General features: G+C 48.0%; 1 protein-coding gene across 2 annotated transcripts; it reads right to left on the bottom strand.

The window, feature by feature from the left end:
- Positions 1-1,709: 1,709 nt before the first annotated feature.
- SMYD1 (SET and MYND domain containing 1) lies at positions 1,710-24,681 on the bottom strand. Of its 2 annotated transcripts, XM_035547402.1 has the most exons (10): positions 24,545-24,681; positions 14,565-14,741; positions 13,690-13,903; positions 11,980-12,110; positions 10,290-10,328; positions 7,360-7,552; positions 4,728-4,820; positions 4,080-4,243; positions 3,099-3,267; positions 1,710-1,868 (listed from the first exon to the last, which is right to left on the bottom strand). In XM_035547402.1, the coding sequence occupies exons 1-10, from the start codon at positions 24,679-24,681 to the stop codon at positions 1,710-1,712; spliced, it is 1,476 nt and encodes a 491-aa protein (XP_035403295.1). The 2 variants fall into 2 exon arrangements, with proteins under 2 accessions (XP_035403295.1, XP_035403296.1); XM_035547403.1 differs by lacking the exon at positions 10,290-10,328.
- Between the last annotated feature and the right edge of the window lie 1,212 nt (positions 24,682-25,893).

Below are 25,893 nucleotides of genomic sequence, written 5' to 3'. Positions count from 1 at the left end.
TCACTGTTGTTTTAAAGAGGCGCAAGCCTCCAAAACTCACACAAACCCTGGTAGCAACTGGGCAACAGCCTGAGCCGAGGCTGTGATGATGGTGGTGAATCAGGCAGGGATGAGGGGAGGCTCAGAGCCAGTGTGTGACCCTCTGTGTTGCTCACCTGTTGACTCAGATGTCCTCCATCCCAACGAGTGCTCTGTCAGCCCCCTTCTGGCACCAGCATCCTTCCTGGGACATCCCGGCGGGTTGTACCCACGCGGCTGGGTGGATGGAATAGCGCCAAGGCCAGGGAAAGGGTTCTGTCCCCTTTTCTTAAAGTTTTAGCCAAAGTGACCACAAGGTGATTGGTAGAGCCAGAGAATGGGGTGGTGGAGGGTGGCAGATGATTGGGGATGAGGAAATGTGGGTGATCCTGCCTGGAAAACTGCCCTGGGATAGGGACCAGCACTGGGGGAGTTCAGGCATCCCAGCTGCCATCCCTACCCTCATCCCCCACAAGAACTCCCAGCCCTACAGGCTCTGGCCACCCCATCACCACCCACCCCATCACCAACCACCAGCAGGATGGCCCCAGACAGCCTTCAGGTGTTCTCCGTGTGGTTTTTCCCTGAACCATGCCTGGTAAATTGGGTTACTGGCACTGAACTCCTCCTTCTGGGGTGAAATTTTGGGTTTTCTCTGCTGGCAGGACAGGCCAGCACTGGTTGTGCACAGCAGAGACCCAGCAGCACCAAAGCTTTCTCACTTGCTGCTGCAGGCTTTGTGAAGACCTGGATTTCTGACGGGCAGGAGAGAGGAAATTCTTCCTTCTTAGCTGCCCTTTCCAAGCCCTGTGCTTGGAGGCTGCCTGGGAACTTGCCTGGGAAATGGGTGTTTTGCTGGTGTGATGGACTTATCTGGGATGGTGTTCTCACAGCCACTCAAAGCGGATGTTAGGAAAACACCACCAGTGCCTCCACACCTCCTTCTGCAACCCATGGACAGATGGAAGGACTTAGCTCAACAGTGCCTAAAGAGCATATGCTGGTCTCCAGCAAGCTTGTCTTAGAGCTGGAGAGCATCAGCAAAAGCTCTGAGAAGAGGAAAAGCCTTGTTGTGTGCTCTTTTGTTTGTTTGTTTGTTTTTTGTTTTTTTCCTTGCTATTCTGCTGAGGAGCAGGTAGGGAATTTTTGTACCTGTGTCACCTGCAGATTCATTCTTCATCATTTTTTTCATCAGAAAAAAACTTACTTTCCACTAAATACAATCTGTGGGCCTTAGCCACTCTGCACTCAATGCCCAAGACTCTTCTTGGAACCAGCTTCCTATTCCTACCATCCCTTGGTCAGCTACCCATAGGCATCAGTGGGAAGAAGTGATGACATCAACAAGGAAGTGATGGAAAAAATATTTAGAAAGAAACAATTTTAAAAATAACCAAGGACTTCAGGTTCAGAGAGAAACAGGCTTTCAATAAGAATGTAAATAATTTTAAAACAGGTTTCTTGCTTTGATTTTTAATGTTAGTGGTAGAAAAAGGATGTTGTTTCTGCCAAGGGCTCCTTTGCTTTGAGCCCTCAGAAGGTTTTTCAGGACTCTCCCCCAGCAGGTCCATGCTCTCAGACTGGTGCCACTGGAAACAATCCTTATGGATGTGTCTCATTCATAGATCACGTTCCCCAGGTGCCACAGGTGACGATGCCCCACAGGCATGACTTTGTGTCAAGTTCAGGGTCTATTCCTTCTTGTGGAAGAGGCTGGGTGTGGTCTCATTGCTGGGTTCAGGCATGACTTGAATCTTTTGGTTTTTGAGGGCAGCTTCCCTCATCTTGTAGTACATGAACTCATTCTGATGGAACATGCGCAGCTCCATCTCCGTCTGGACACGCATGACCTGAGGGACACAACAGGTTAAAGACCTGTGACACAGATCTCAAAGCAAGTGAAAAACACACAGCCTAAAAGTGGGGACCAGCCATCAGGTGTGTCCTAGAGCATGTAATGGCTGCTGCACCCTGCTCCAGGTGTCCCAAAAGCAGGACCAGGGCTGACTGGACACAGATAGCATTTACTTTCTCAGTCCTGGTTGCCTGTGAGCTATGAAGGTGAAGAAGGCATCAGCCCTTCCTGCACCCAGCTTTCCTGCTGGGAAACCTCACGCTCCCAAACATCCCTGGATTCACCATGAGCACTCATTCATAGTGCTGCATTGTGGCATAGGTTCAGAAGGGATTTTAGGAAATGTTTTTACACCTGTCTGTGAGTTTCTTCAACCTTCTTTAGGAGCACAGAAGTAAGCATGTGGCATATATCCACTATTTTCATCCTGAAGAAAGTGGAAAGGGAAATGGAGGTGCTGGAGTCTCACCCCCTGATATATATATATAAATATATATATATAGGCAAACAGCCAACAGCCAGTTTGGCTTCAGGCCTAAGAGAATTATTTTTCTGATGATATAAAATTGCACTAAGATTGTAGCTCTGCTGTAATGGGGACTAAGACATCAATAAAAGATTTCATTTGGTGTTGTGTAATTTTTTTTGGCTAATAAAGGAGAATTCTGTAAAGCCAGCAGGTCACACTGGGTGAGTTAAAGGTTCAATAAATGATCAATCCCCAGATGCAACTGTAAGGAGTTCATCACAGCTGAGCAGATATAATTCCCATGGGATCTGCAGGTCTTGGCCCTAAGCTAGGGTATAGACCTATCGGTCATTTGAGAATAAAAATGCATTGCAGCCCAGAAGGACTGGGGAGGGGGTAAATAAAGAAGAATGGTCACCAATATAAGATGAAGAATATTGGTTGGTAAGCTGGGAACAGGCCCCCCATACGTAATTTGATATAGCCAAACTGTAATGCCATCCATCTGGGAGCAATGCAATCAGGCTGTTTGAAGAATGGGAGCCTCTGTCCTTGGGCACAGCAGTTTCAAAAAAAGATCCAGGGGCTCACTGGCTATTTTTAATGCATGTCCTGGTGCTGGATAAAAGCTATTTTTCAGGGATGAAAATTTCCGATGGGAAGGAACAAGCATTTTCCAGCAGACTGTAACATGATAATGAATGTAACTGTACCTGGGCGGATAGCAGAGACAAGAAGGGAGATCCTGACACCTACCTCCAGATCCTTGGTAATAGGGTGGGAAGGTCCATGGGTTATCAGGAGGATGGCGTAGGCTTTACAGATCATGCCATGGCCGGCTTCAATGAGGCCAGCATGCCAGTGGGTCACTCCTGCCCGCATCACAGCCATCCCCAGCTGCGCGTTGTTGGGATGGTATATTTTCCTGGAAAAGCATTGAGTAATTTTAGCTCAGGAGAGATCTGAGTTCCCAAGTGTTTGTCAACGATGTGACATGTTTTCCAAAGAGCAGACTGTGTATTCAGGTGAAGACCCTATTGAATTTGGTGCCACTTAAATGTGCAGCCCTGCTTAAAAAGGGTCAGGAGGGCATGAGTTACATAGGGACACGAGATGTTGTGAAAGAGGGTGAACAACCTGCAGACAGTGTGAGCTGGACATCTGGATTGGAGAATAGCAAGGTTTATCATTCCACAGGATTTTGACACAGACAAAACCCAGACCTGACCCTACAGCCCAGATGGCACAAAACATAAAATCAGAGATTTAATGAAGGCCTTAACTGAGAATGCAACAATCATCAGATTTTCATTAGCCAAGGCCCAAATCCACATATTCAAGGGGCATCTTGAGTGCCGTCAGTATGACAGTTTCTCTTTTCTCTGTGACTTCTCCTTCCCACAGGCCACAGAGGAACAGACCATGCCCTGCAGCGACTCTGTCCTGCACCCAGGCTCTGTGCTTTGCTACCAGGGCAGCTCTGAGATGCTTCTAAACAAATCAAAGAGGCTAATGAAAGATGACCAAAACCACTTGGCAGTTACAATTCAGTAAACTGAGGTGTTTGGGAGCTCTTGTGCATTTAGAAAGGGGCTCTGTCTGCTAATATAATCAGGACCAAATCTGAATGTCACTACTGCTGTCCTGATGGGAACAGACTAAGAAAATAATTTCTATAACACACTGCCTAACATTGTACAACCACAGAGAGCTGCCAAAACCAGGGCAATGCCATACATGTAGCCGTCCACCATCCTCTTGGCATAGTCAGCTGCTTCCTCAAACATCTGGAGGTAGGAGAGCACCTCGGAGGCGATGCTGAGGATCCTCAGGAGGTAGAGGTTCGTGTCCCCCAGCACAGGCTCCTGTTTCTTCAGGCAGTCACGGCACAATTTCACAACCTACATCCAGGAGAAGCAGAGAGAGAAAGCCAGAGCACCATCAGCCTGAATCTGACCCCCAGAACCCCATGTGTTGTGTGGTCCACACCAGCCCTAGAGGCCAAGTCAGACTCTGTGAAGGCTGTGGAAAATAGGATATGCTTTTATCTGTCCAGAAACATCAGTCTAACAAAATGACCGGGGCTCAAATCATCCGCTGGTGAGGAAGACGTGATTATACCCCCCATGCCATCCACCCAACCTCCTGCCACACTTGATGCAAGGAATGCTCCTGATCGCCCCGTGGGGCTGCAGACAGGCACTGCCCCATGCCCATCTCTCGTCTGTGCCAGCTTTTGCGATTCGAACTGCCAAGAGGGCAGGAGGCACTTGGGGACGTTCAGGTTACAGAGGTGGATCTTTGTTTCACCCATAAATCATTGACTCAAAGAGGGACGAGCCCTGCTGTCCCTAGCACCATGTGTACAAAAGCACGGGGACTCACTTCGTGGTAAAGTCCCTCCAGGCGGGCCTTGTTGATCTTCTCCAGTGTGTCCTTGGAGAACTGGATAACCTCCTTCACCGTCTCTGCAGAGGGCTGGGGACAAAATTAGGAAACCCGGTGAGGAAAACCCACCATTCCTGCTGCTGGCTGGGTTTGCTGGGGTGCCTCCTCAGGCCTACCCCGGCCTGGCCTTAAACCATCCTGTAACCAAACTCAGGGGTGAAGCTCCTGCTGGCTTCAGCAAGAGCATGGCTGGGCCACCGATCAGGGCAGCAGCCATATACATCTGGCTTGGTTCCTCATTTTTTTCGTCCGCTTCTCTCCTCTGGAGAAAGGACAGAATCGGCCCTGCTACCGGGAGGCCTCACGAGCGGCCAGAGAGGCTGTGAAAATAGGACAAGGCGAACAGATACTGGTTGGTGTGTACCAGGAGTTCCTAACACAGCTGCCTGGAATAAAGGAGGAGGAATTAGGTGGAATAAGGATAGGAAAGATTATATTAATAAATTTTACCTACTCTGCTCCCTTTAGATCTAAATACCCCAAGACAGTTTACCTCAGATTTCAGTCGCATCCAGAGAGTGAAACGTGTTTTCCCATATACCTCAGAGACGTTTGGATTTCACCATGTATTGGAAGACATCCAGGCATGATGCACACCCAGGCATGCCTGGCCAAACTCTAACCAGCCCCTAATTAGCTCCCCTCCATTTAATGCTGAAATATAACTTTATCCAGCACCATCAGGTATCCTCCCCTTTTCTGAGCTGTTCGAAGTTGGATTTTCAAACTCTTGAAAATTTAGTACAGAAGGAAAACAGAAGCTTTTCAGAGCTATATGCCCCATATATTCATGGGTGTGTATGTATGTGTTATGATTTACTATTACATGTTATTAGACAGGAACTATCACAGCTAATCAGATCGTAGCAGCTGTTTGAGCAGTACGCGGGGTGTCCTAGTGGCAAGAGCACATTCAAAGGCAACATTAATGTCAGTGCAAATCACATCACTCTGCTGTCTGAGCAAAGACTCCCAGAATAGGCACTTTAACAGCATTTCCACAGCAGCTTTATCTAATAAAAACTCCCTCCTGCATTTCCTAGCCCCCTAATCCTGTTGCCATCATAAACAATGCTGCTCTTTGGAAGGGGTGACGGACCGGAGGCCGGAGCGGCTGTTGAGTATGCGAGGTGTCAATCCTGCACATATTCAGAGAGCTTTTTCCACACAGCTGTGAGTGCTGCCACTGTCAGGAGAGCGAGCCTGGGTTCGGGGAATGCGATACAGCTGGCGTGCTCTGCGGGTGAGCTCAGTCTGGATACTTATTGTCAGGGAGGGATGGTATTTTTAATAGCTGAAATCATGCACCTGGCATAGTTACAAGGGTGTTTGGTTTTTTTTTAAGCCAGCTTTAGGTGGTGGAGCACACATATCTGAAAGTGCGTGTGTTCCCGCTGCACTGCAGGGCACTTGGAATGATCATGAAAAGGGGACGGTGCCTCCCAATGCTCCATAGCAGGTGTTGAGATTTTCCTGAGGGCAGAGCTGGGATCTTTTTATCCTTTTTATCCTGCCCACCGCAGGAGCTGTTCGAAAATACTTCTAGAGGAAGTCAGAGGAAAGGGCTTCTACCTCTGGGACAGCTTTACATTAGAAGTGGGGAGTTTCAGTAGCTAAGATTAGCTTTAAAATGAAGCTTGATAATTTGGAAAAGGGATTATATAGCAATGTCATTTGCAATAGCTTGCTTTTTGTAAAGCTTGCAGGAGTAGAAGCCTCCTAAACTAACACTGTCACAGACTAAACAAAAATAATAATAATAAAGTACTTATATCCTTGGGCAGAGGAACCAAAAAGGAGATCTTACAGCTACCAGCATGCTCAGAAATTAAAGCTGCTGGCCAAGAAACATATCCTAATGCCGACAGCAAGACACAGCCCTCCCGCTCAGTGACTTGCCAGACCTCCAGAGAAAACACAGGTGACTGGAAATTGAATGGTCCAACACACTAATTCTTCCCAGTAAGTCTGCCCAAAGCAGCCATGCACAAAGGAAAGCCAGGGGAAAGATCAAATTCACTGTGACCGGCTGGTGCGATGAGGGCTGGAAGATCAGATTCCCACCTTTCCAGAGCCAGAATGATGATCTTTTACAAATACCACAGCTTCAGCAGGGCCGGTTAGTCCTGTCATCATGAATTATAGATATATATATAATACATATATATCATAATAATATATTATTCCCTGTCCTGCTGTTCAAAACTTCAATTCCATTCAGCTCCTCACAAAAAGCCCAATCTAAATGTCAGCATTTTTGTCACCTCTAGACCTCATTTTCCAAGATTTTAGCATTCTGCCTGCTGAACTGTTAGGTTAGAGTTAAAGGCAACTTTTGTGGGCTTTTTAAAACTGAAAAGCTGTATGCATGTTGCACAGTAGGGACTAAACCAACCTTGCACGGTGTGTTTGAGTTGGCATTGCGCTCAATAATGTTTCAGTTCTGACCTCATTTTTCACATTAGAACTGTTCGGGCTTCTGCCAAAACATGCCTCTGCTGTTCCTGAGTGTCCTCAGGCTGTGGAGGAGATGGAGCCACCTCTGGGTGTGGGCACCACAGGGCCATACCTTATGGTCCCCCTCCTTCACCGCCAGCATCAGGTCGTCCTTGATCTGTTTCTTGCAGTGCTCGCAGGTGCAGTCGAAGTAATACTGCTTCTTCAGCTGCCTCCGCCGCTCCTCGCTCACGTTGAGGAAATCCACGTAGGACACGGTCAGCTCATCCCCCGGGGAGATCTTGCTCAGTGCCCGCAGCTCGATCCTGGGTGCAAAGAAGGCAAGATGTGGACTTGGAGAAGCGAATGCAGCTATTGAGGCACCAGGGACAAATCCTGCTAATGGCCCCAGAGGTCAGCCCTAGCCCTAAGGTACTGCTTTAGCAATGCAGGGATGTGCAGCAGTCAGTTAACGGAATAGGGAGTGAAAACACAGTCACACCAGTTTCTCCTGCCCTTCTGCCAGTCCCTGTCTGGGATACACTGGAAAGCAGAAAGTGCTCCATTCAGGGTGAATGGAGGGGTAAATTTAGGCATAAAATCTTATTATGCCACAGGGGATCTTGCCAGAAGAAAAGCCTGAGATCAGAAGTACACAACGAGCCTTGCAAAATGCTGAGTTTGGACTTCGGGGCTTTTTTAAGCGCCGCTTGTGTTCTGCTCACACATCCCTGGCCAGACTCCCAGATCCTGAGCCAGGCTGCTTTCGGTATCATTTTCACTCGGAAAAGCTAAGAGATGTTCCCGCTGGGCGCTGTGAAACAGACGTCCTAGCCCTTTTCGTGCATCTCTACATAAACCCTTAGGAACAGTTCACTGGGAATGGTTCATTTTCTATTATGGCCCATTTGATCCGATGCCTAGTGCCAATACCAAACACAAGGAAATCACCAGTCTGTTACCAAACCAAAATCCACGGCAAACCCTCGCAAGATGACAGACCTTTGGAAGGCCAGATCTTTGCACCTGCCTTTATCTCAACTCTTTACCTGTAAAACATCCCAAATGCCCTTTTGGTTCCACTCCAGCAAGAGAAATGTCTCAGTTAATCTGGGCCACCTCTCCACCACGGGGTCTGGATAAGCACAGAGGGCTGAAGAATTAACCCAGAAACACCAACTGTGAGTGGTGTTTCCATGTCCATCTGCTTCCCCGTCTTCTAGTGCCTTGCTGTAGGGCTCATCTAGAAGCCAGGACATTTGTATCAGCTCAGCTCCGTGTTTTAGGAGAAGGCTCTAGGGGATGCCCAGCTGCCTAACCAGGACGAGGAAGTGCTTGGACTGAGCACCACAGCAAGGCTGGTGGCTAAAAGCAGGGCAGTGGCACATCAAAGCTCGAGGACAGTGAGGCCACCAGGATGGGAGTCACCCAGGGGTCTTCCACCATCGGCGGCCTGATCCTGCTGCACCCAACAGTATGTTTTATGTGACCTGGGGAGGCTTGCTGGCTCCCACTTGAACATGAGGTCCTTTAGGTGGGACCCAGTGAAGGTCTCACCAAAGGCGCACCCAGGTGCATCTTCTGCAACAGATGGGGGGAACTTCTCCTGCATGATCATATTTCTGTAAAGGCATTGTAATTCCCATTAGGAAACCCTCCAGGGGCATGTTTCTAAGTCTGTCCACTGTGCTAAAGCTGCTGTGAAAACTACACTTTGAGGATGGTCTTGACCTTCTCTGGGCATTAGGTCATAGCAACAGCATATTCCACACTGAATTTATCACCGAACATGCCATCATCATGAAGGGCAGCTATTAGTTCTGCCGTAACCACGGGAAAATGCCACCGGGAGAAAGGTGCGACCAGCTACCTCAGGAGAAAGAGCACAAATCAGAGCAATTTCCATCAGAAAGTTACACACAGAAACGTTCCCCTTCACACTTAACGGGATCCTCGTTAATGTGACTCATGCAACCAGAGAAGCAGAAGCAAGCCTTGACTTTTATGATGCCCCTGGTAGCCTAAGGTGTATTTTAAGCCGTGATCCCTTGGGTCGAGGGGATTGATAGCGTTTCGGACAAGCCTGGACACAGATGGTATATTTTAAATGCTACAGTTAAAGAGACACTGTCAGCCGAGATAGCACCTCGGACCTTGAAAGGTGTGGGCACAGGCACTGTGAGCACTGGGGAGCTCAAAACACAGGAATAGGAACTTTAATCAGAAGTAAAACGTATCTGCCCATTTTTATGGTCCTAATTGTAATGCTCTGAGTCAGTGGTGGGGAAAGGCACTGCAAAAGTATTTCACCTTTTATTTGAGGGTGTTGCCTGCTTGTTTGAAACTAAAGTTTAAAGACAACAGTGTCCCTTTAACTGGACTGACTATAACATACCAGGTGAAGTGAGATAAGCAGAAAATTTGTTCTTTTGTTTGTTTGTATACATTTTAGTGATTTCTTCATCAAAAGAGAAATGCTTGGATCAGGTAACAGTGGCATCATGAAAAGGTAAAACATTAATCACGCATTATCATGAAAAAAAGGGATGAAGCCTACACCTCATGGTATTGCTATTGTAGTCAATGCATTCAAAGGGCACTGTCTGTTGCACAAGAAATGTGGGCTGTTTAGTATGTCAGTAATGCAGCCATTTCCCATCTCGTAGTACGCAAGGTTTTATTTTGGGCCATGTAAGATTAGCGAGACCTTGCTCTGACTTTCATGCTCTCACTGAGGTCGTTTGGGGGGAGAAATGAGAAGTGGAGGGGAAATACTGAAAGGGAGGGAGACAGGAGAAAGGTTGGAAGGGAAGGGAGGGAATTTGCAGTCGGGGAGGCATTACTGCTATTGTTTTAATTTACCACAAAATGCAGAGTTAAGTGAGGTTTGGGTTTAGTGGGGCTTTACACAGGGGAGGAGTAGAAGTTCAGAAAAAGGAGAAGGTCAAATTGTCTGCAAACAGAGGGCTTTCGGAGCCCCTCGGTGCTGTTTGCCGCTTCATTAACACAGGGCATGAGGGGTACGGGGCGAGGGGAAGGACGATGCTCTCAGGAATGACCCACCTCATCTGTGTGTGGAACATCGATCTTACAGCCTCATGACTGAAAGACAAAACAGACATCTGCAGTTTACACAGGTGCAAGTACAACCAAAGAAACTGGGTGAACTGGGATCGTGTGGGCTGGGGGTGATGGGGCTCCTGGCACCTGGCTCGTGTCTCGCTGCATGAGGGCACAAAGCACTCTGCTTTTCCTCTACAGCTGCTGTAACCCTATCACAGTGGATTTGGGGGACAGCTGTCCTGCACCGTGATTTTAGGAGTGCTGTCAGCCAGAGGATGAGCAAAACCCGCTTCTGACATTTTGCTATTTGGGGCTAGTTCTCCTGCACAGACCAGAAACATCACCACCACCATCAGTACTCATGCTCTACAAAGCGTAGCTTGAAATGGAAATTAGACTGGGATATCAGCAACAGGTCTGTGCTCTCTGTGATGAGTTTAGTGGGTCCCCAAACCTGGTATTGTGCCCTGAGAGCTGATCGAGAGCTCAGTTCCCGCAGCAGTAGCTGGTCTTATCACCAGGTTTCCACAGAAGGACAAGAAACCGGGCCAGTTGCACAACCCAACCAGACCGTTAAGGTTTATTCAAGTCAGTAACAGGCCACATGTGGGAGCTTGCATTTTTTTTTTTGGCAGTGAGAACTGGAGTGCACAAGCAATGCACTAATTAAAGAAGAGGAGGCTGCGGGGTCACCTTTTAGGCTCAGCACTGAAGCTTGCTGAACACAGGAGTTTATAAAATCTTAAGACCAAGCAGAAAATGTTGATGAAATGCTGTGGCTGTGGAGTTTTTGGCAAGCAGTTCCCCACAGCTAATGCCTTGCACACAATGCACTTGCTGGATCAGCAGCGGTTTATGCCCGTTCTGGCCTGGGAGGAGGCTGCGGGGGGCAGAGCATCCCTCCCATCCCTGCCCTGAGCCCTGAGAGCAGCAGCTGCTGCTCCCAGCTCTGCTGGGGCTTCCCTGCATTCCCCGCTGTGCCTCTCACCCTCTTCCTATCTCACACGTCCTGCAGATGTTTTCTTACAGGGTTTGGGTGGTAATGGGGAATGCACAGTGCCGTGGGGTATCCTGCAATCGCATGTGTTTGCAGATAACAGTCATGTTTGTCATTAAGAACCCATTGCTAAATAGTTAATCAGTAATTAATAAAGATTGTACACTCTCACAAGGATGAGGAGTTGTGTTATAGATGGCTAAAAGAACATCAGTAACAGCGATATATAGCTGACTGCAAGCTTCGGTTATGGAAAAATTCTTGGACTGTGGACTCAATTTAATCTTCAATAATTCATTAACCAAAGCTGTTCCTTAACTGTTTGTAAATAAAACTTCAATTAAAGTGATCTAGTCAGCTACTTACCACTTTATCTGTCTATTTTGTGTCTGATTTCAAGACGCATGGGGAAATTATTTGCTGGTTTGCTGGATTTGAGGTCAAAGCCTGCTGATAAGTTGTGTGCATTTGTCTGGTGCATCAGACAGCATTTTTTTAAATAACAAGCAGAGATAAAACAACTCCTCTTTAGAAAGAAAATCCTGTGGTTTTTTTTGGTTCTGGATTACAAAAGGAAATGAGATGAATAAATTTTCTGGGGCAGGGATCTGATGCTCTGGGGTTAGCAGTCTGTTATGTGAGTTGCCTGTTAGGATGCATCCCCGCTGCGCCTGAGGGAAGAAACCCACTCACTTGCCATTGTTGAAGATGACGGTACAGTTGGGCCAGCAGTCGTGGTTGGCTTGGCAGAGGTTGGGGAAGATTCCCACACCAACAGCTTGCAGTCCTCTTTGGTCGCTGAGGGTGAAGGCGTTGCAGTTGATCTAGTCCCAAAACACAGGCAGGAAGAAGCATTAAAGGAGAGAAAGCTGAGCTCAGCTACACTCAGGATGTCTCGGCTCCTGCTGATGGTTAGGAGAGGTGCATCTCCAGCATCCCACCTCCAATCCTTAGGGAGAAAGGAGGATTGCCTACAAGATTGTTGTAGGAGGTGATTGTAGAAATGACATCTTTAGTTGGGATAAAGCATCAGAAAAAGAGACGTGATGCAGGACTCCAGCAGATGGACCAGCTCAGAGCAGGGCTGAGTAACGCTGCAGAGTATTGCCTGTTAATATTCATTCAGGATGTTTAAGATATATTTTGTCTGACTGTGCTTTGCTTTCCTTATACTTGCTTTCTGCAAATAATTCAGGAAAAGGCCACAGGAGAATGAATTTGAGGCAATTTAAGCAGAGCATTTGCAGAAAGCAAAGTTCACGCTTAAAAACCAGGAGTCAGTGGTGGAAATTAACCTTGCATTCAGCCTGGACACATATCTGCTGGGTGGCCCCCAGAGCTGACAAAAACCGATTGCAGCAGTTTGGTATGAGTCCCAGGCAATGAATTTTCAAAATGATTACTTTGGTGTGACATATATACCAAGAGTGAGTGATTATGATTTTCTGTACAATACATTATCACATATGAATTGTTCAGGGAACAGTTTTGAGTCACAAACATAAACAAGCAAAGAATTTGCAAAAAACAAGTACGATAGGATATACTAAAGGAAATCATTAACTCAGCTGCTAATTGCTTTAATCCCTTAATAGTTTTATTTCCTCTCTTATCTAATGCTGTGCTTCATCCAAAGTGCCTTACTGCTACGTAGGCAAGCCGTGCCAGTCGCTAGCACGTGGCTCTCCCTGTGCCCAGTGGGATGGATTTGCTCTGCGGGGTGGGTACCAAAGGATGCTCTGTGTCCCCCCAGGGGAAACCGATGTCCCATGGGGTTAGCATGGATGAGGATGCACCAGCCTGTGCCAGGGCTGGGGGCAGAGCTGCTCAGCCTGAACTGGCCTCGGGGAATTTCCCTCTCTGCTGCACTGAGGACGAAATGTGTAGTTAACGTGTTAGGAAAGGACATTATGAAGTATATTTTGTATATTTTACCTATTTATATATATATATATGCAAAAATGTAATGTATACGATATATAATAGGCTAATGCATACACTAAAATAGATCTGCTATATACTATTTAAGTATACATACTAAAAATATATATTTAAATAGATTTTCTTAGCTCTTTTAGGTGCAGAGAGATGCCTAGTGGGAATTGTGATGCCGGTGCAGCACCTGAGTTTGAGACAGACACTTGTCTGCATGTTTTGACAGATAAAAAATCCAGACCTTGACCTTGCTGGGCCTCAGTTTCCCCACGTGAGTGCAGATGGGGAACGTGACAGTATTCAAGCTGCCTGCAGCTACTGCCTGTCCAACTGCTGTGGCTTCGTAAGGGCAAGATGGGAGTCAAGTCAAGTGTCATCAAGGGTTGGTATGAGACTTCCTCTGGGCACCTAGCACAGCCCATGGCACTAAAAGCAGCCCGCCTTTGCCCTCCCAGCCCTCAGACGTACCACTCCGAATATGTGGGAGATGTACTGCATGCCGAACTGCTGGCTCTGGGGCGGCCAAAACTCCAGGAAGCTCTCCACGTCGACATGGAGGTCTTTCTTCTCCTCCTCGCCGAAGTTTTCCACGTGGTTCTGCAGGTCATCGATGGAGACCAGGCAGCCCTCCGACAGCCCGCTGCCTTCCCTCTCCATCTTCCACATGATGCGAGCCGCCAGCCTGGCCAGGAGAGAGCCCCGAGCACCATGCACCAGCAGAGCCAGCCACATGCTCCTCCACCCAGCACAAGGACAGGGACCGGAGGGACACAGAAATTTATTTTAGGGGTGGGAAACCATGTGCAGCCAGGTGGTACAGGACAGGTCCTGCATCGGCTGCTGATGGCTGGCCCCATCCAGGAGTTTTGAAGGAAAGGAATGTGTGGGGTTTTTCAGTGGCATCTGTGTTCTCATCTGGAGAAGTGTTACAGACCCCGTTTCCCTGGGGATTCCTGTCATTTTCCTACCAGGACGTGAATCTAAATCAGTGTATCCTGGAGGCAAGCTGGGGACCAGCCCAGCTCCTCTCACTCTCTCCCTGCTTCTCCCCACCTCCTAAACCGCCCAAGGTGGATTCGCCTCACCACATTCAGCTGCGGTAGAGTTTTTAGGGCCCAGCACCAAAAAAGAGTGGGACCACAACCCTGTCACACCACAGATCATCCTCCAGTTCCTTAGCCTGTGGGCTCAGGGATGCTTCTGGCCTCCCCCAAAGCAGTTCCTGCCTCCAGCCCACCCGAGGCAGGACACCCAGCTCTTCCTCCACTCCCCAGGGACGCCCCATCCCCTCCCACCACCCCCAGGCCTGTTGGTGAGCCCCAGTCCTGGGGGCCAGCTCCCACCTGATGTTTTCGGTGGGTGCCTTGCCGTGCCTCTTGATGGCGGAGCACTCATTTTTGTGGTTCAGCCAGGCGGCCCTCTGGCAGGTCCGGTCGCAGTAGTAGGCGAACTTGCACTGGCCGCAGCGGTGGAGCCTCTCCTGGCGTTTGAAGCAGGTGTGGCAGATGATGTGTGTCAGGCTGGAAGGACAGAAGGACACACAGGCTCATATCTTGGTGATGGGGCAGCTCCACCACGCAAGGGTCCTGCCCATGGGTTCCTCCCACCCACCCAGGATAGACCCCGAGACATTTTGGGAGGACACAGAAACTTCCCACCTGGTTTAATCCTCGTCCGCTTGCGCAGTCAGGTTGCTTGGCTGCTTGGCTATGCCAAAGAGGCAAACATTTTGTTTAAAGGAGGAAGGCAATAAAGCATTCCCCGGCTCTCAGCCCTTTTGTCTGCAGCTCGTCTGCTCCTCCTCAGCACCACCGCCGTGAATAGGATTTTCGGCCTGCTTTTCTTTTCTGTCTGGCCCGTGCTGAAGTCTCAGCCACCCATACGCTGGGCAGAAAGCAGATGCCCAATGAATCTCTTGCTCAGGCGAACGTGAAGAACAATGTGAAGGCAGCGAGCCAGCCTGAGAGCTTCATCTGCCTGCAAAGCCTCCGGATTTGGCTGAGCTGGAACCCATCCCAGGCCCTGCATCCCACATCCTGCATGGGCCGTGGCTCAAAACAGAGCAGAGACCACCACCGGGTCTGAGGGATTTAGGAAAGCATTGGGTGAGAGGGAGGATTGTGGCTTTGAGCTGTCCTGACTGCTATCCTAAGCTTTCCTGAGGCACAGGCGTGCTGTGGGGATACAAATACGCATCCGAAATGCCCTGGCAGTGAGCAGCCAGAGGGGTATCACAATAAAGGGCAACGATAGATTGATGTGGTTGCACAGAGAAACCCTGCTTGAAACCAAGATGTTTTTTCATGGATTGCAAAGCAGCTTTGCTTGTCACTCCTTTTCGCCGCTGGACCAGAGCTGTAGCTATACAGGCAGCATCGCACTTGGCGTTGTGTTGGAAGTGACAAAAGGACGCCAAGAAAACAGCCTCCTTCCTGGTCTACCTCCTCATCCCAAGGTGTTTTACATCTCCTCCTCCTTCCTGCAAGCACAGCACGTCTCGTGGCTGCCCAACAGCAGGACACGGCAGCGCACAGCTCCAGGCTGGGCGGGTTTGGGGCTCTCCTGGCCCCGGTGACTCCAGAAAGATGCTTAGCACGGGTCTGCGGATCCCAGGCAGGCTCCTGGCCGATCAGCAGCCCCCAGGCACGACTGTCAAGGGTCAAGTGGATTTTTAGCTGCCCCAGGATGGACAGGCAGCACCAAAGAGCTGAAGACAAAGAAAGATGAGTTCTCAAGAGCTCACAGGAGCACTGGCTGGGGTAGGACCTGGGGCAGACTGAAATACCGAGTTTAAGGAGCCATACTTGCATTTATGACCACCATAACATTTTATTAATACATCCAAGGGATCACAGATCTTTCAGGTTCACAAGGCTAGTGCGGTGCTGAGCTGAGAACATCAGTGATTTAGTGCTGGTCGGTGGCCCAGGATACACCACCCATAAACAGCAAAGTGACAAGCACAGAGCCTGTGAGGATGTGCTCTGCTCTCAGGGCATGAACTCCCTGTTTAGTCTGGTGTTAGTTTTAGCACTGTGCTCTTCAGGCCACTTCAAGCTGTCCTGCAGATGGGCTGGCGATGCAGATTTCTCCTTCAAATCCCAAAGCTTGAAGTGTCTTTCTCTGGTGCCAGCAGCAAGTGCTGCTCTCTGGCTACTCCAGTTCCTGTCGTTTACTGTGAGCTAGATGGCCATGGGGCAGCTGGAAAACAGCTTTCAAAAGGAGCGGGTTTCCTCTTTGGGGGTGTCAAAACTGGATTTCCAAGAAGCATCCTACAATTGTATATATGTAACTATAACCAAGGGGGAGGAATATATCAGAGGGCACGGATGAAAACTAACCCAACATCCTCCCTCCAAGAGTGCCCAGGGTCCTGGATCAGGGGGAAACCTCCCCCATGTGCTCCGTTTCACATGCTTGCTCTTGGCATTTGCTTTATTGAGAAGGAGGAGGAGACCCTTTGGGACTTTCCCCTTGCTGCTACAGCAGGCTTTTCCCTCCCTGATCTGCTGCCCCCCAAAATCAGCTTCTCCAGCAACTGCACACTTCACTTCTGCCTCCAGCCAGGCTCGACAGTAGGTGAGGATTCAAATTCCTATTGCTTAGACACTGCCAGCCCCGGAAGGAAAGCTCTCCTCATTGCAGAAAGCCCACTGACCACTGAGGCTTCATTGCCAGGGGAACATTATTGCCCACCGCAGGGAGACTGAGGCACGAGGAAACAAAAACTGTGTTGACAGTCACACGGGAAGACTGCCACAAGGGGGAATCAGCCCCATAGCCCCAGAGTCCCAGTCACAAGACTGTCCTGCCTATCCAGTCTACATATATATGTATAAACATATGTATGCATGTTTATATCTATCCCAGCACGCTTAAAATGCATTTTCATTCCTCTGGCACTATTGCACGAGCTGTTGACGCAACCCACCCGGTGCGCTGGCTCTTGCAAGATGAAGAGGGCCATTGATTTAAAGCAGGATGACCTGCAGCAGGCAGCACCACATGTAAAAATGAGGTTTGGGAAATGCCAGGAGCAGTGCTGGTGCACGGAGAGAGCCCAATGCAAGGCAAGCAGTCGGCACGGGGCAGGGGGGAGCGCGTGTCCAGGGAGGGGGACGCAGCCTGCTCTGTTAAGTCAGGTGAAAGAGCTGGGAGGTGGTGAAAAATGCAAGGCTGGGCTCTGTCAGCTGTCAAGTCAGGGGGGCAGAGAGGTGCAAGAGAGATTACGCTCCTTGTAAGGCAAAGGAGAGGCAGGGAGCTGATAAAACCTGCATGGTTGAGCTGTGCCGGGAAGCATGGGGAGATATCTCCTGCGGGGAGCAGGGCTCCCTCCTGCCACCCGCGTGTTTTGGGGACAGTCAGCAAGTGAGCAGGCAGCTAAAGGAGTCTCCTTGCACAGAGCAGTGAGGGGCTGGAGGAGAATATGGTGCAGCAGAACCCCTGTCTACAAAGAGGGGCTTGTCTCCCCCCAGCCCCCTCTCCCAGAATGGAAAAATACCAAAATATTGGCTCTGCATTTTGCTATTTATTGTATAGGGTGTCCAACATTTCCAAAGCTTACCTAACTGGGGGAGCTTACTGCCAGCCCTAGAAAGCTCTCGCTTCTGAGGAGATGCAGAAATGCACCCAAAAAAAACCCAACATATTATACAAGACTTCCTGAGGAAGCAAAAGAACAGTTCATATGGCAGTGAAACTGCAGATACGATTATTCATAGCAATCTGAGTAGGCTGGCAGGTATAAAAAATACCACATTTCTCACAAAACTCTCATGAGATCCTGAGCTTTCAGAAATGGTTTTAAAAAAGAATGGATGTATTGATAACGTCCCAGGCCTCCAGGGGCCTACTCTTGGTCCTGTAAATAATAATAATAATAATAGTAATAATAATAATAATCAGGAGACACAGGTATTTGAGCCCCCTTGCCTAAATCTTCAACAAATGTTGCTCAATCACTGCCTGATCCCTGTAAGCACCTAAATCACCCAGGTTGAGTCCTGCAATCCCCTGATGTGCCAGAGGTGCTCAGAGAAAAATGCCCTGAAGGAGGACGGCAAAATGGGACTCTCCTTTGGTCCCAAGGCTTGACCTTAAGACAGGTTCTGATGCCATCTGTCCTGGAGATAGACAACACCAAAGGCTTGCTGTGGTCCACAATCTTCCTCCGTCATCCCCTCTGCAATAGTTAGGGTACCCCAAGGACATGGGGTATCTTAATTGAGGTTAAATCCAATCTCTTGGTCCTAAACCCAATCTCCTTGGTCTATTAAAGCTTTTCTGGCTGGCTTCGGAAGTGTTTAACACAACCAAACATGGGGTTATAGCAGCCTTCATGTATCTAAAGGGGGCCTTCGAGAAAGCAGGAGAGGGACTCTTTGTCAGGGGGTGGAGTGATAGGACAAGGGGGAATGGCTTTAAATTAAAAGAGGGTAGATTTAGGTTAGGTATTAGGAAGAAAATATTTACTCTGAGGGTGGTGAGGCACTGAACAGGCTGCCCAGAGGAGCTGTGCATGCCCCATCCCTGGGGGCTGGATGGGGCTTTGGGTAGCCTGGGCTGCTGGGAGGTGTCCCTGCCCATGGCAGGGGGCTGGAGCTGGATGATCTTTAAGGTTCCCTCCACACAAAGCCATTCTTTGGCTCTATGTTTCCAGACAGAGCTTCCTCTCCCTGTAGGGACAGCAGCCTGTTCCTGTGTGGCCAGGATGCTGCATGGCCAGGCAGCTCTGAAGGTTTCTGAAGAGATGTGTGGCACCAGCCCAGGCGCTGTGGAGGTCTGAACCCTTAAAGACTGAGTGCTCTGCTCCTTTGCTTTAACACGGGTACAATGAGACCGCTTTTTGTTGTGCCAGTGTACGCCGTGGCCTCTAGGGTGACCTTCGGCCATTCATTCACTGCCTCCGTGTGGTCATGTACTGTAGATAGTGAGAACATCTTTATTTTATCCTGGCCAAAAGCAGGATCTTCATTAGCACAGTGATTTCTTCAGCCCACCACGGCCTTGCCAGGTCAGGGATTTAGGATGGACTTGGAGGGCAGATGCCACTGGCTGACTCACCAAATGACTTTCTGGGGAGCCTCAGGTTTCCTTGGCCTCTCATCCAAGAGTCAGCAGAGCTGAACTCTGAGGGGCTCGTGAGCTCTGGTGTTACATGGATGAGACACACGGCTACTACTGTCACAAAAGCAGTGATTCAATACGCCAGCCAACTAATGCAAGAGGTGACAGAGCACTGGTAGCTAAACCATGGCTCCCACAGGCATGGCTCTCAGTGAGAGCAGAAGCAGCAACCAGCTCTAGCAACTGCTTGGATTGGATTCAGATGCATTCAGATCCGTCAGACCTGCCAGGTCAAAGGGCTGAGCACTGCCGTAGGAAATATATTCACCTCGTCTTTGGAACATGCCCAAGCCAAATACCTGCCAGCCGTTTCGCACCCAGCCCCCAGAGCATCTCATTCGCTGATGTGAAAAGGCAAAGTGAGATGGCTGCCGTGCAAAGGGACAGAGGAGGAGCTCACAGAATAGCTGCTGGACGTGCTGAGAAGCTCAAGAACTATTCAAAGTGAGTTTATTCTATTCTGTACACGACAGATGACACACACAAATGACATAAATTACACCTAAGTCCACCTGCTTTGTATTTATTATTGGCTGGCTAAGCATCCCTCTCCTCAACAGCTTGCAGAGGACAGCAGAAGAATAGCCTGAAGTGTAGGCAAAGTCCACTTGGCTTTCAAAGCAGGATCTTAACACATTAAACCCAGCAGTCTAAGGAAATCCACCTACCCCTTCAGCAGGGAAAGAAGAAGGGAGGTATTCAATACTCGGCTTCTCCTGGAGATACTTATAATGGTGAATTATCAGTGCAAGAAGAGTTTTGCTCCTTTAAAAGTGGGGGGTTGGAGCTCAGTACTTTTATCTTCAAAATGCCATGGATGACACATTGTAGTTTATCTGAGTTGAGTGAATGATTTATTTTAGACCTATTTTAGACTTTCTTATTTTTAGTCTTTCCTTACAAGCTTTCTCAGCCTCATTTTAAAGAGGTGTGGCTGTGGTTTTCTTTCAAAAAGCTGGGTTTTCTCCCCAGTTTTACTTAAGCTCTTGAACTAGGAATAAAAAATCAAAGCCCAGAAAAAAAAAAAAAAAAAGGAATATGATCACATTACCTCTCAGTTTTTATTGGTGTCAGCTCAAAAAAGTTGCATCCATAATACTTTCAGAGTCATATTATTATGGAAAATTTTGCATTCCTTATAACCCTAGGTCATCCCAGCTACAATAACAGAGCTCCCCACATTTCCCTTGGAAAATGTCTGCTTCATACATCACTCATCAAGCAGATCTTCAAGGGATCTTGGCTTTCTACCACATGACACTGTTTACCTTGACTACTCTCTCTCAAATCCCACTGGGTAAAGAGCAAACCCCTCAAGAGAAGGTTGGCAGAAATATATTGGGCCTCCCCATGCCTGTAGGAAATGTAAACTCTCACAGGTTTGAGAGCCAACGTGCATGCTAGAGGAGAAGGTCACATACTGTACATTGAGGCCAGGCAATGGGAATGTCATCGTCCTGAAGGGAGCTGTGAGGAAAGGAGACCTTTCAAAGAGAGAGGGAAGAGGGAGGGAAGGATTAAACCTCAGCACATAAGCAGAGCACGAGTACAAACTTCAGTTGAAGGTAATGGCCAACCAGGCATGCACAGTGGCTTTGCAAATCAAAAAAGGACCCCACAAAGGCAAAGAATTCCAGAACAGAACAGAACAGAGTAAAGTAGGGTAGAGTAGAGTAGGGCAGAGTAGGGTAGGGCAGAGTAGGGTAGGGTTGGGAAGAATAGGGTTGGGTAGAGTAGGGTAGAATACCAAAGATATATTTTCAACCTTCCAAATCTACTTTAGGGCAAAGAGGGCCTGCCACTGACTGCTGTTTTCCGAGTGCTATTTCAAGGCTGATTCAAGCACAGATCAGAGAGTTTTCCCCACTTTGTCCAAACAGCAAAATGCAGGAGATCACACTGAGACCTGCACCCCCTTTCAGTCAGCAGTCACCATCTCTCCAGTCTGCTCTAGTTCACGTAGAAGTAATGGGCTTGATGCAAGAGTCAACGCCACGTAACTATGGTGTTAAGCAAAATGTTAGCCTTGAGATGAGCTGGCCAATGTCTGTAGGAACCTTCTTTAGCTTCACTGTGAGCTTGCTGTACTTTTGGACCAGAAGTCTCAGGCGCTGCTGCTCAGATGACTGTCACTGGATTAAAGAGAACATGCGCCCAACAGCCTCAGTGACTTAGGTCCCTGGGACCTTCAGGGGTTTCCAGGGTGAGATGCAGTCTGCACGTTTAGACACTGCATCTGTGCCCTAGCTAAGCAGAGATCCAGTCAAAACACTCAGTGGGGTGTGGAAAGCCATTTGGCTCACCAAGGTAGGTGAGCCTGTCTTCATAGGAGAGCTGCTCCAGCCCTTTGATCATGTTAGTGGAATCATTTTCTGTAGTATGGCCACACCAAGAAAACAATGCTGTACCTCTGAAGAGCTGCTCCCACTAATCCAGAAAAGACGCCTTCACTTCACTTGCTGTGTTGCCACACTGCATGCAGTCACACAGAAGATTGCAGTGTGGTCATTATAGTATTATGGCCATCAATATAAATAACAGACAGAACTTGGTTTTCACCAGCATAAACAGGGGCTCAACATCCACCCTGTGACCAGACTTCCCATAGAACTGAGCTCCTAAAATAGCTGCAAAGTACAGACCAAATTTTCAAAGTGCTCTGCACTCTTGTGCTTCCCTTATACGCAAAAGAGAGCTGAGCTCTGTGGAAAATCTAGTCTCCTATTTGGTAGGACCTCAGCCAAAAAATTAAATCTACCAGTCACTCATATTTGAATTCCCTTTCCATAACTCATGTATACACTGCTTTCAGCAAGAGACTAAGATGCTGATGGTAATTAGGATGATGGACTGACTTTGGGTGTCCCTGTGCAGGTTGAGCACGTTTTTAACAGTGTAGGGTCAATACCAATTTAGGACCTGGAAAAAAAAAACATGGAAAAACACATGCCTCTTCATTGGACTCTTCACCAATGCAAAGGTAAACAGCAGTTCTCTCCGGGCAAAACCACCATGGCTAGTGTGGATTTATTCTTGCTGGTCCTAGAAGGATCCAGGCTACCCTTTTATTTCAGTCAATTCAGTTGGAGTTATATGCAACTGAATACCCTGGGAGAGTGGTGCAAGGTACCTTCAAAACCAAGGTGTGCATGTGAAAAACATTAGAACAGTTTTGACGAGAAAAATGAACGCTCCCTTTATCTCAGACCCAGGATATCCCCTGCTGAGTGCTAACTGACAAGTATTCAGCTGGCAATGCCTGCTTCAGAGATTTTGGGAATGGATTTCACTACTGACACATACAAAGTGCTGTGGGATGAAACATGCCCCAGGAGGGTGAGAGCCCACTGCTACTGCACGGCAGCATGAAGAAGCAGCAGAGATAAGAATGACTGAAACCATCCCCATTCTCTGTAGTCACAGAGGAGAGATGTGTTTACCTCTTTCCTGCTCTGGTAGTTAAAAAACCACAGCCTGGCTAAAGAGGGAGGCACCTCTCTGCGCTTCCGATGTTTTCTGTTGGAAATCTAAGCCTACTGCAGCCTGGGCTGCTCTACTATGTGCATCAATGCTCACAACATTTTGGGTAGAAGAACAGAAATTGTCAACCAGCAATCAAAAGGCAAAATGTTTTCAGTGATTTAATTAGTATGTTTAATAAGGCATATGGGAGAAGTCATCGTCCATAGGAACTTCTGAGGCAAACACAGTATCACAGCAAGATCCCAACTAGTGACACAATGCAATGAAAGTATGAGAGCTAGAAGGACACGTCAAGGAGAGAGGTTTTTGTCACTAACTACTGTAATTGAACTTGGGGTTAAGAAGTCAATAAATTAACATTTTAAAACAAACAAACAAACAAGAAAAAAGATTTTTAATTGTGAGCTCTTGTAAAGACATATTAAAATAAAAATTAAAAATAGTATCATTGTTGCTATGGTATAGATTCACAACTATGTTCATCCACTGACAGTAAAAGGGCAAGGAAAAAGTGAATGAAAGACAAAAAAATAAATTATTTCCTACTATTTGACCCCTAATTCTCTGCTATTGTCAGATCACACAGTAGCACATACCAGCTGTAGCTACAGCACTTAACTTAAAGGCTCCAAGATGACCAGCGTTAAAACAAAAGTACAAGCTCTGCTTGAATTGCAGACTCCATTAGCAGAACTGATTCAATCACGGAAAGCCCAGCTAGGCAGGGTCACCCACTGCCCTAGTTAGTGTGCAGCTAAAGGCACTGGCACTTTGGGGAAAAAATTAAAAAAATGAAAAGGGACAAATTCTATTCTCGGTTACTGCATTATAAGGCTGAACAAATTCCATTCATGTCGGAGGCTCTAGACTAAATTCATTCCAAAGGAGATTAACACAGAAATTGTCTCTTCGTGTCGTTTAGCTTTCAGGCTAATTAAGTGAATTTTCCATTGATTTGAAGGGCAGAAGTGGGCACCTACCTGCCACTGCCACTCCAGCAGTGCAGGTTGACTGAATGCTGTTCATCCTTAAAATAAGCTGCAGAAAAGAAAAATGCACCTGCACCAAAATTTAGCTTCTAGCTGTATCAGCATGAACAAAAAGGTTAAAACTACTCTCGCACAAGAGTGAAAGTAGAAACCTGTCTCCAGTTAACTTAGCTGGTTAGAAATACAAAATTAATGAAGAGAAACAATACCACTTGCAGATCCCCAGGAGCCTCTAGTTTGAAGATAGTTGGCTATGAATTTGCATGTAGAGGTGGGGGGGATAATACACACGAGCACAGCACAGTGTAACTCACTTTTATCACACATTTTACGTTGGAGGCTTCAGCAAAGCATGTCTGAGGCTGCTGTAACTGAGTTACACGCACTCCTGGCTGCTCACTGCAGTGTAACATGGGTCCCGTTTTGTGAGGCACCAAGCACATGCAGCTTTCACTGCCTTTGGTAAAAGCTGACAGCAGTGAGCACCTCGCAAGGTCACATCCTGGAAGAAGATCGTGCCATGTTCAAAGTAAAAAAGCAGGTCTGAGCCCCGGGAAGGATATTCACTGTAAGCTAGGACTTGATTTTACAGAAGTGCTTCTGACTTCCCTTCACGCCCCTCTCTGATGCTATCCAGACACTTTCAAACTCTCACCCGCCCAGCCAGATGACATTTTGCATCGAGACAACTTTCGATCTCAGTTTTATGAGTACGTTTCTCTTACCTATCAAAAACCACGGCAGCGTAGGCTGGCTCCGCAAAGATGACATCCCCGGGCAGGAATTCCTTCTGCGCTTTCAAGCCCCTGCCTTTGCCTTCAGACGTGAACACTTCGACTGACTCCATTCCCCCTTTAGTCATCCCCGGGACCCCCAGGGTAACTCAGAGAGAGCCAAATCTCCCGTCACTCCTGTCAACTTCGTCTTGCCACAGGACCACGCTTATAAAAGGGCTGGCCTACCCCCACCCCCGGCCACACCGTTTCCCATAGGAGGGCGAGGGGGTGGGAGCAGGAAAGGCAGAAGGAGAAGATCTCCCGTGCAATATTGGCAGCCTACGCAGGGAAGAAGGTGCAGGGCTGGGTCTTCTGCTGCATTAGGAAACCCCTCTCCAAAACCCACGTTTGGAATTGTTGCTCCCAGCCACGAGCGGTTGTATATGTTAGGACTCGGATTAATTTATACGCTCCCATTGGAGAGGGAATGTATTCTCTTTGCAGGGGTATTTTTAGCAACCACATGTTTCTGTCTCTCAGGAAGCAACAGCTGAGACAGTGGGACGGGGAGGGCTGGTATGCATATTTCTGACCCCTTCCACTGTCATCTGGCTTTTTCCAGAAATTAAACAATGCTGCGTTATTTTTACTCTCCAGGAGATGGACGGCATATTTAGAGGCAGGGAGAGCAGAGAAACTTGCGCCCTGAAATCCTCTGCCTCCTCCATGACCACTGAGGCCTGGAAAAGGGCCGTCGCTTCCCAAATGCCGGCGGTGAGCACACAGAGCAGCGTGGAAGGAGCTGGAAGGGCAGCAGCGGTTTGGCACGGGCTGCAGAAGCAAGCAGAACATCTTAGATATTTGAACAATTTTGGATGCACTAAACTCAGAAACGTCAGCACATTTGAGGACTCTCCCCACCTCCAGTTCTCAGCCTTGAGAAGGCAGAATTTGACCCACCATAGGGTAAAGGAGGGTGAAGAGAAAACCAGAGAGATCAAGCCCATGAGAACGCACTCCCTTTTTTTGCCCTCTGTCTCCAGCAGCTAGAGCATGTTCAAGGTGATGCAAAGGAAGGCCTCCATGTATAACGGTGAGCCTTGCTATGGAAATTCAGCCCAGCCTAGACTGTCATTCAGCATTTTTTTTTATCCTTTAATAGCATTTTGTGTGGCTGGTTCTCTACCATCTCAGCCTCCCACTGCTAAGAAAGCCGATTCTGTTTCCTCATGGATCTCTAAGCACCATACAGACATCACTGTTTGCAAACCTCTTCCCACACCTCCTTGCTGCACAGAAAAAAAACATCTGATTAATAGATATGGAAAGTAAGGTGCAGAGACGTAAGGAGGATAGTT

This window comes from Cygnus atratus, chromosome 4 (assembly GCF_013377495.2).
Source record: "Cygnus atratus isolate AKBS03 ecotype Queensland, Australia chromosome 4, CAtr_DNAZoo_HiC_assembly, whole genome shotgun sequence".
NCBI lineage: Eukaryota > Metazoa > Chordata > Aves > Anseriformes > Anatidae > Cygnus > Cygnus atratus.
The sequence above is the reverse complement of the archived record's forward strand: the minus strand, read 5'-3'. Positions and strand labels throughout refer to the sequence as shown.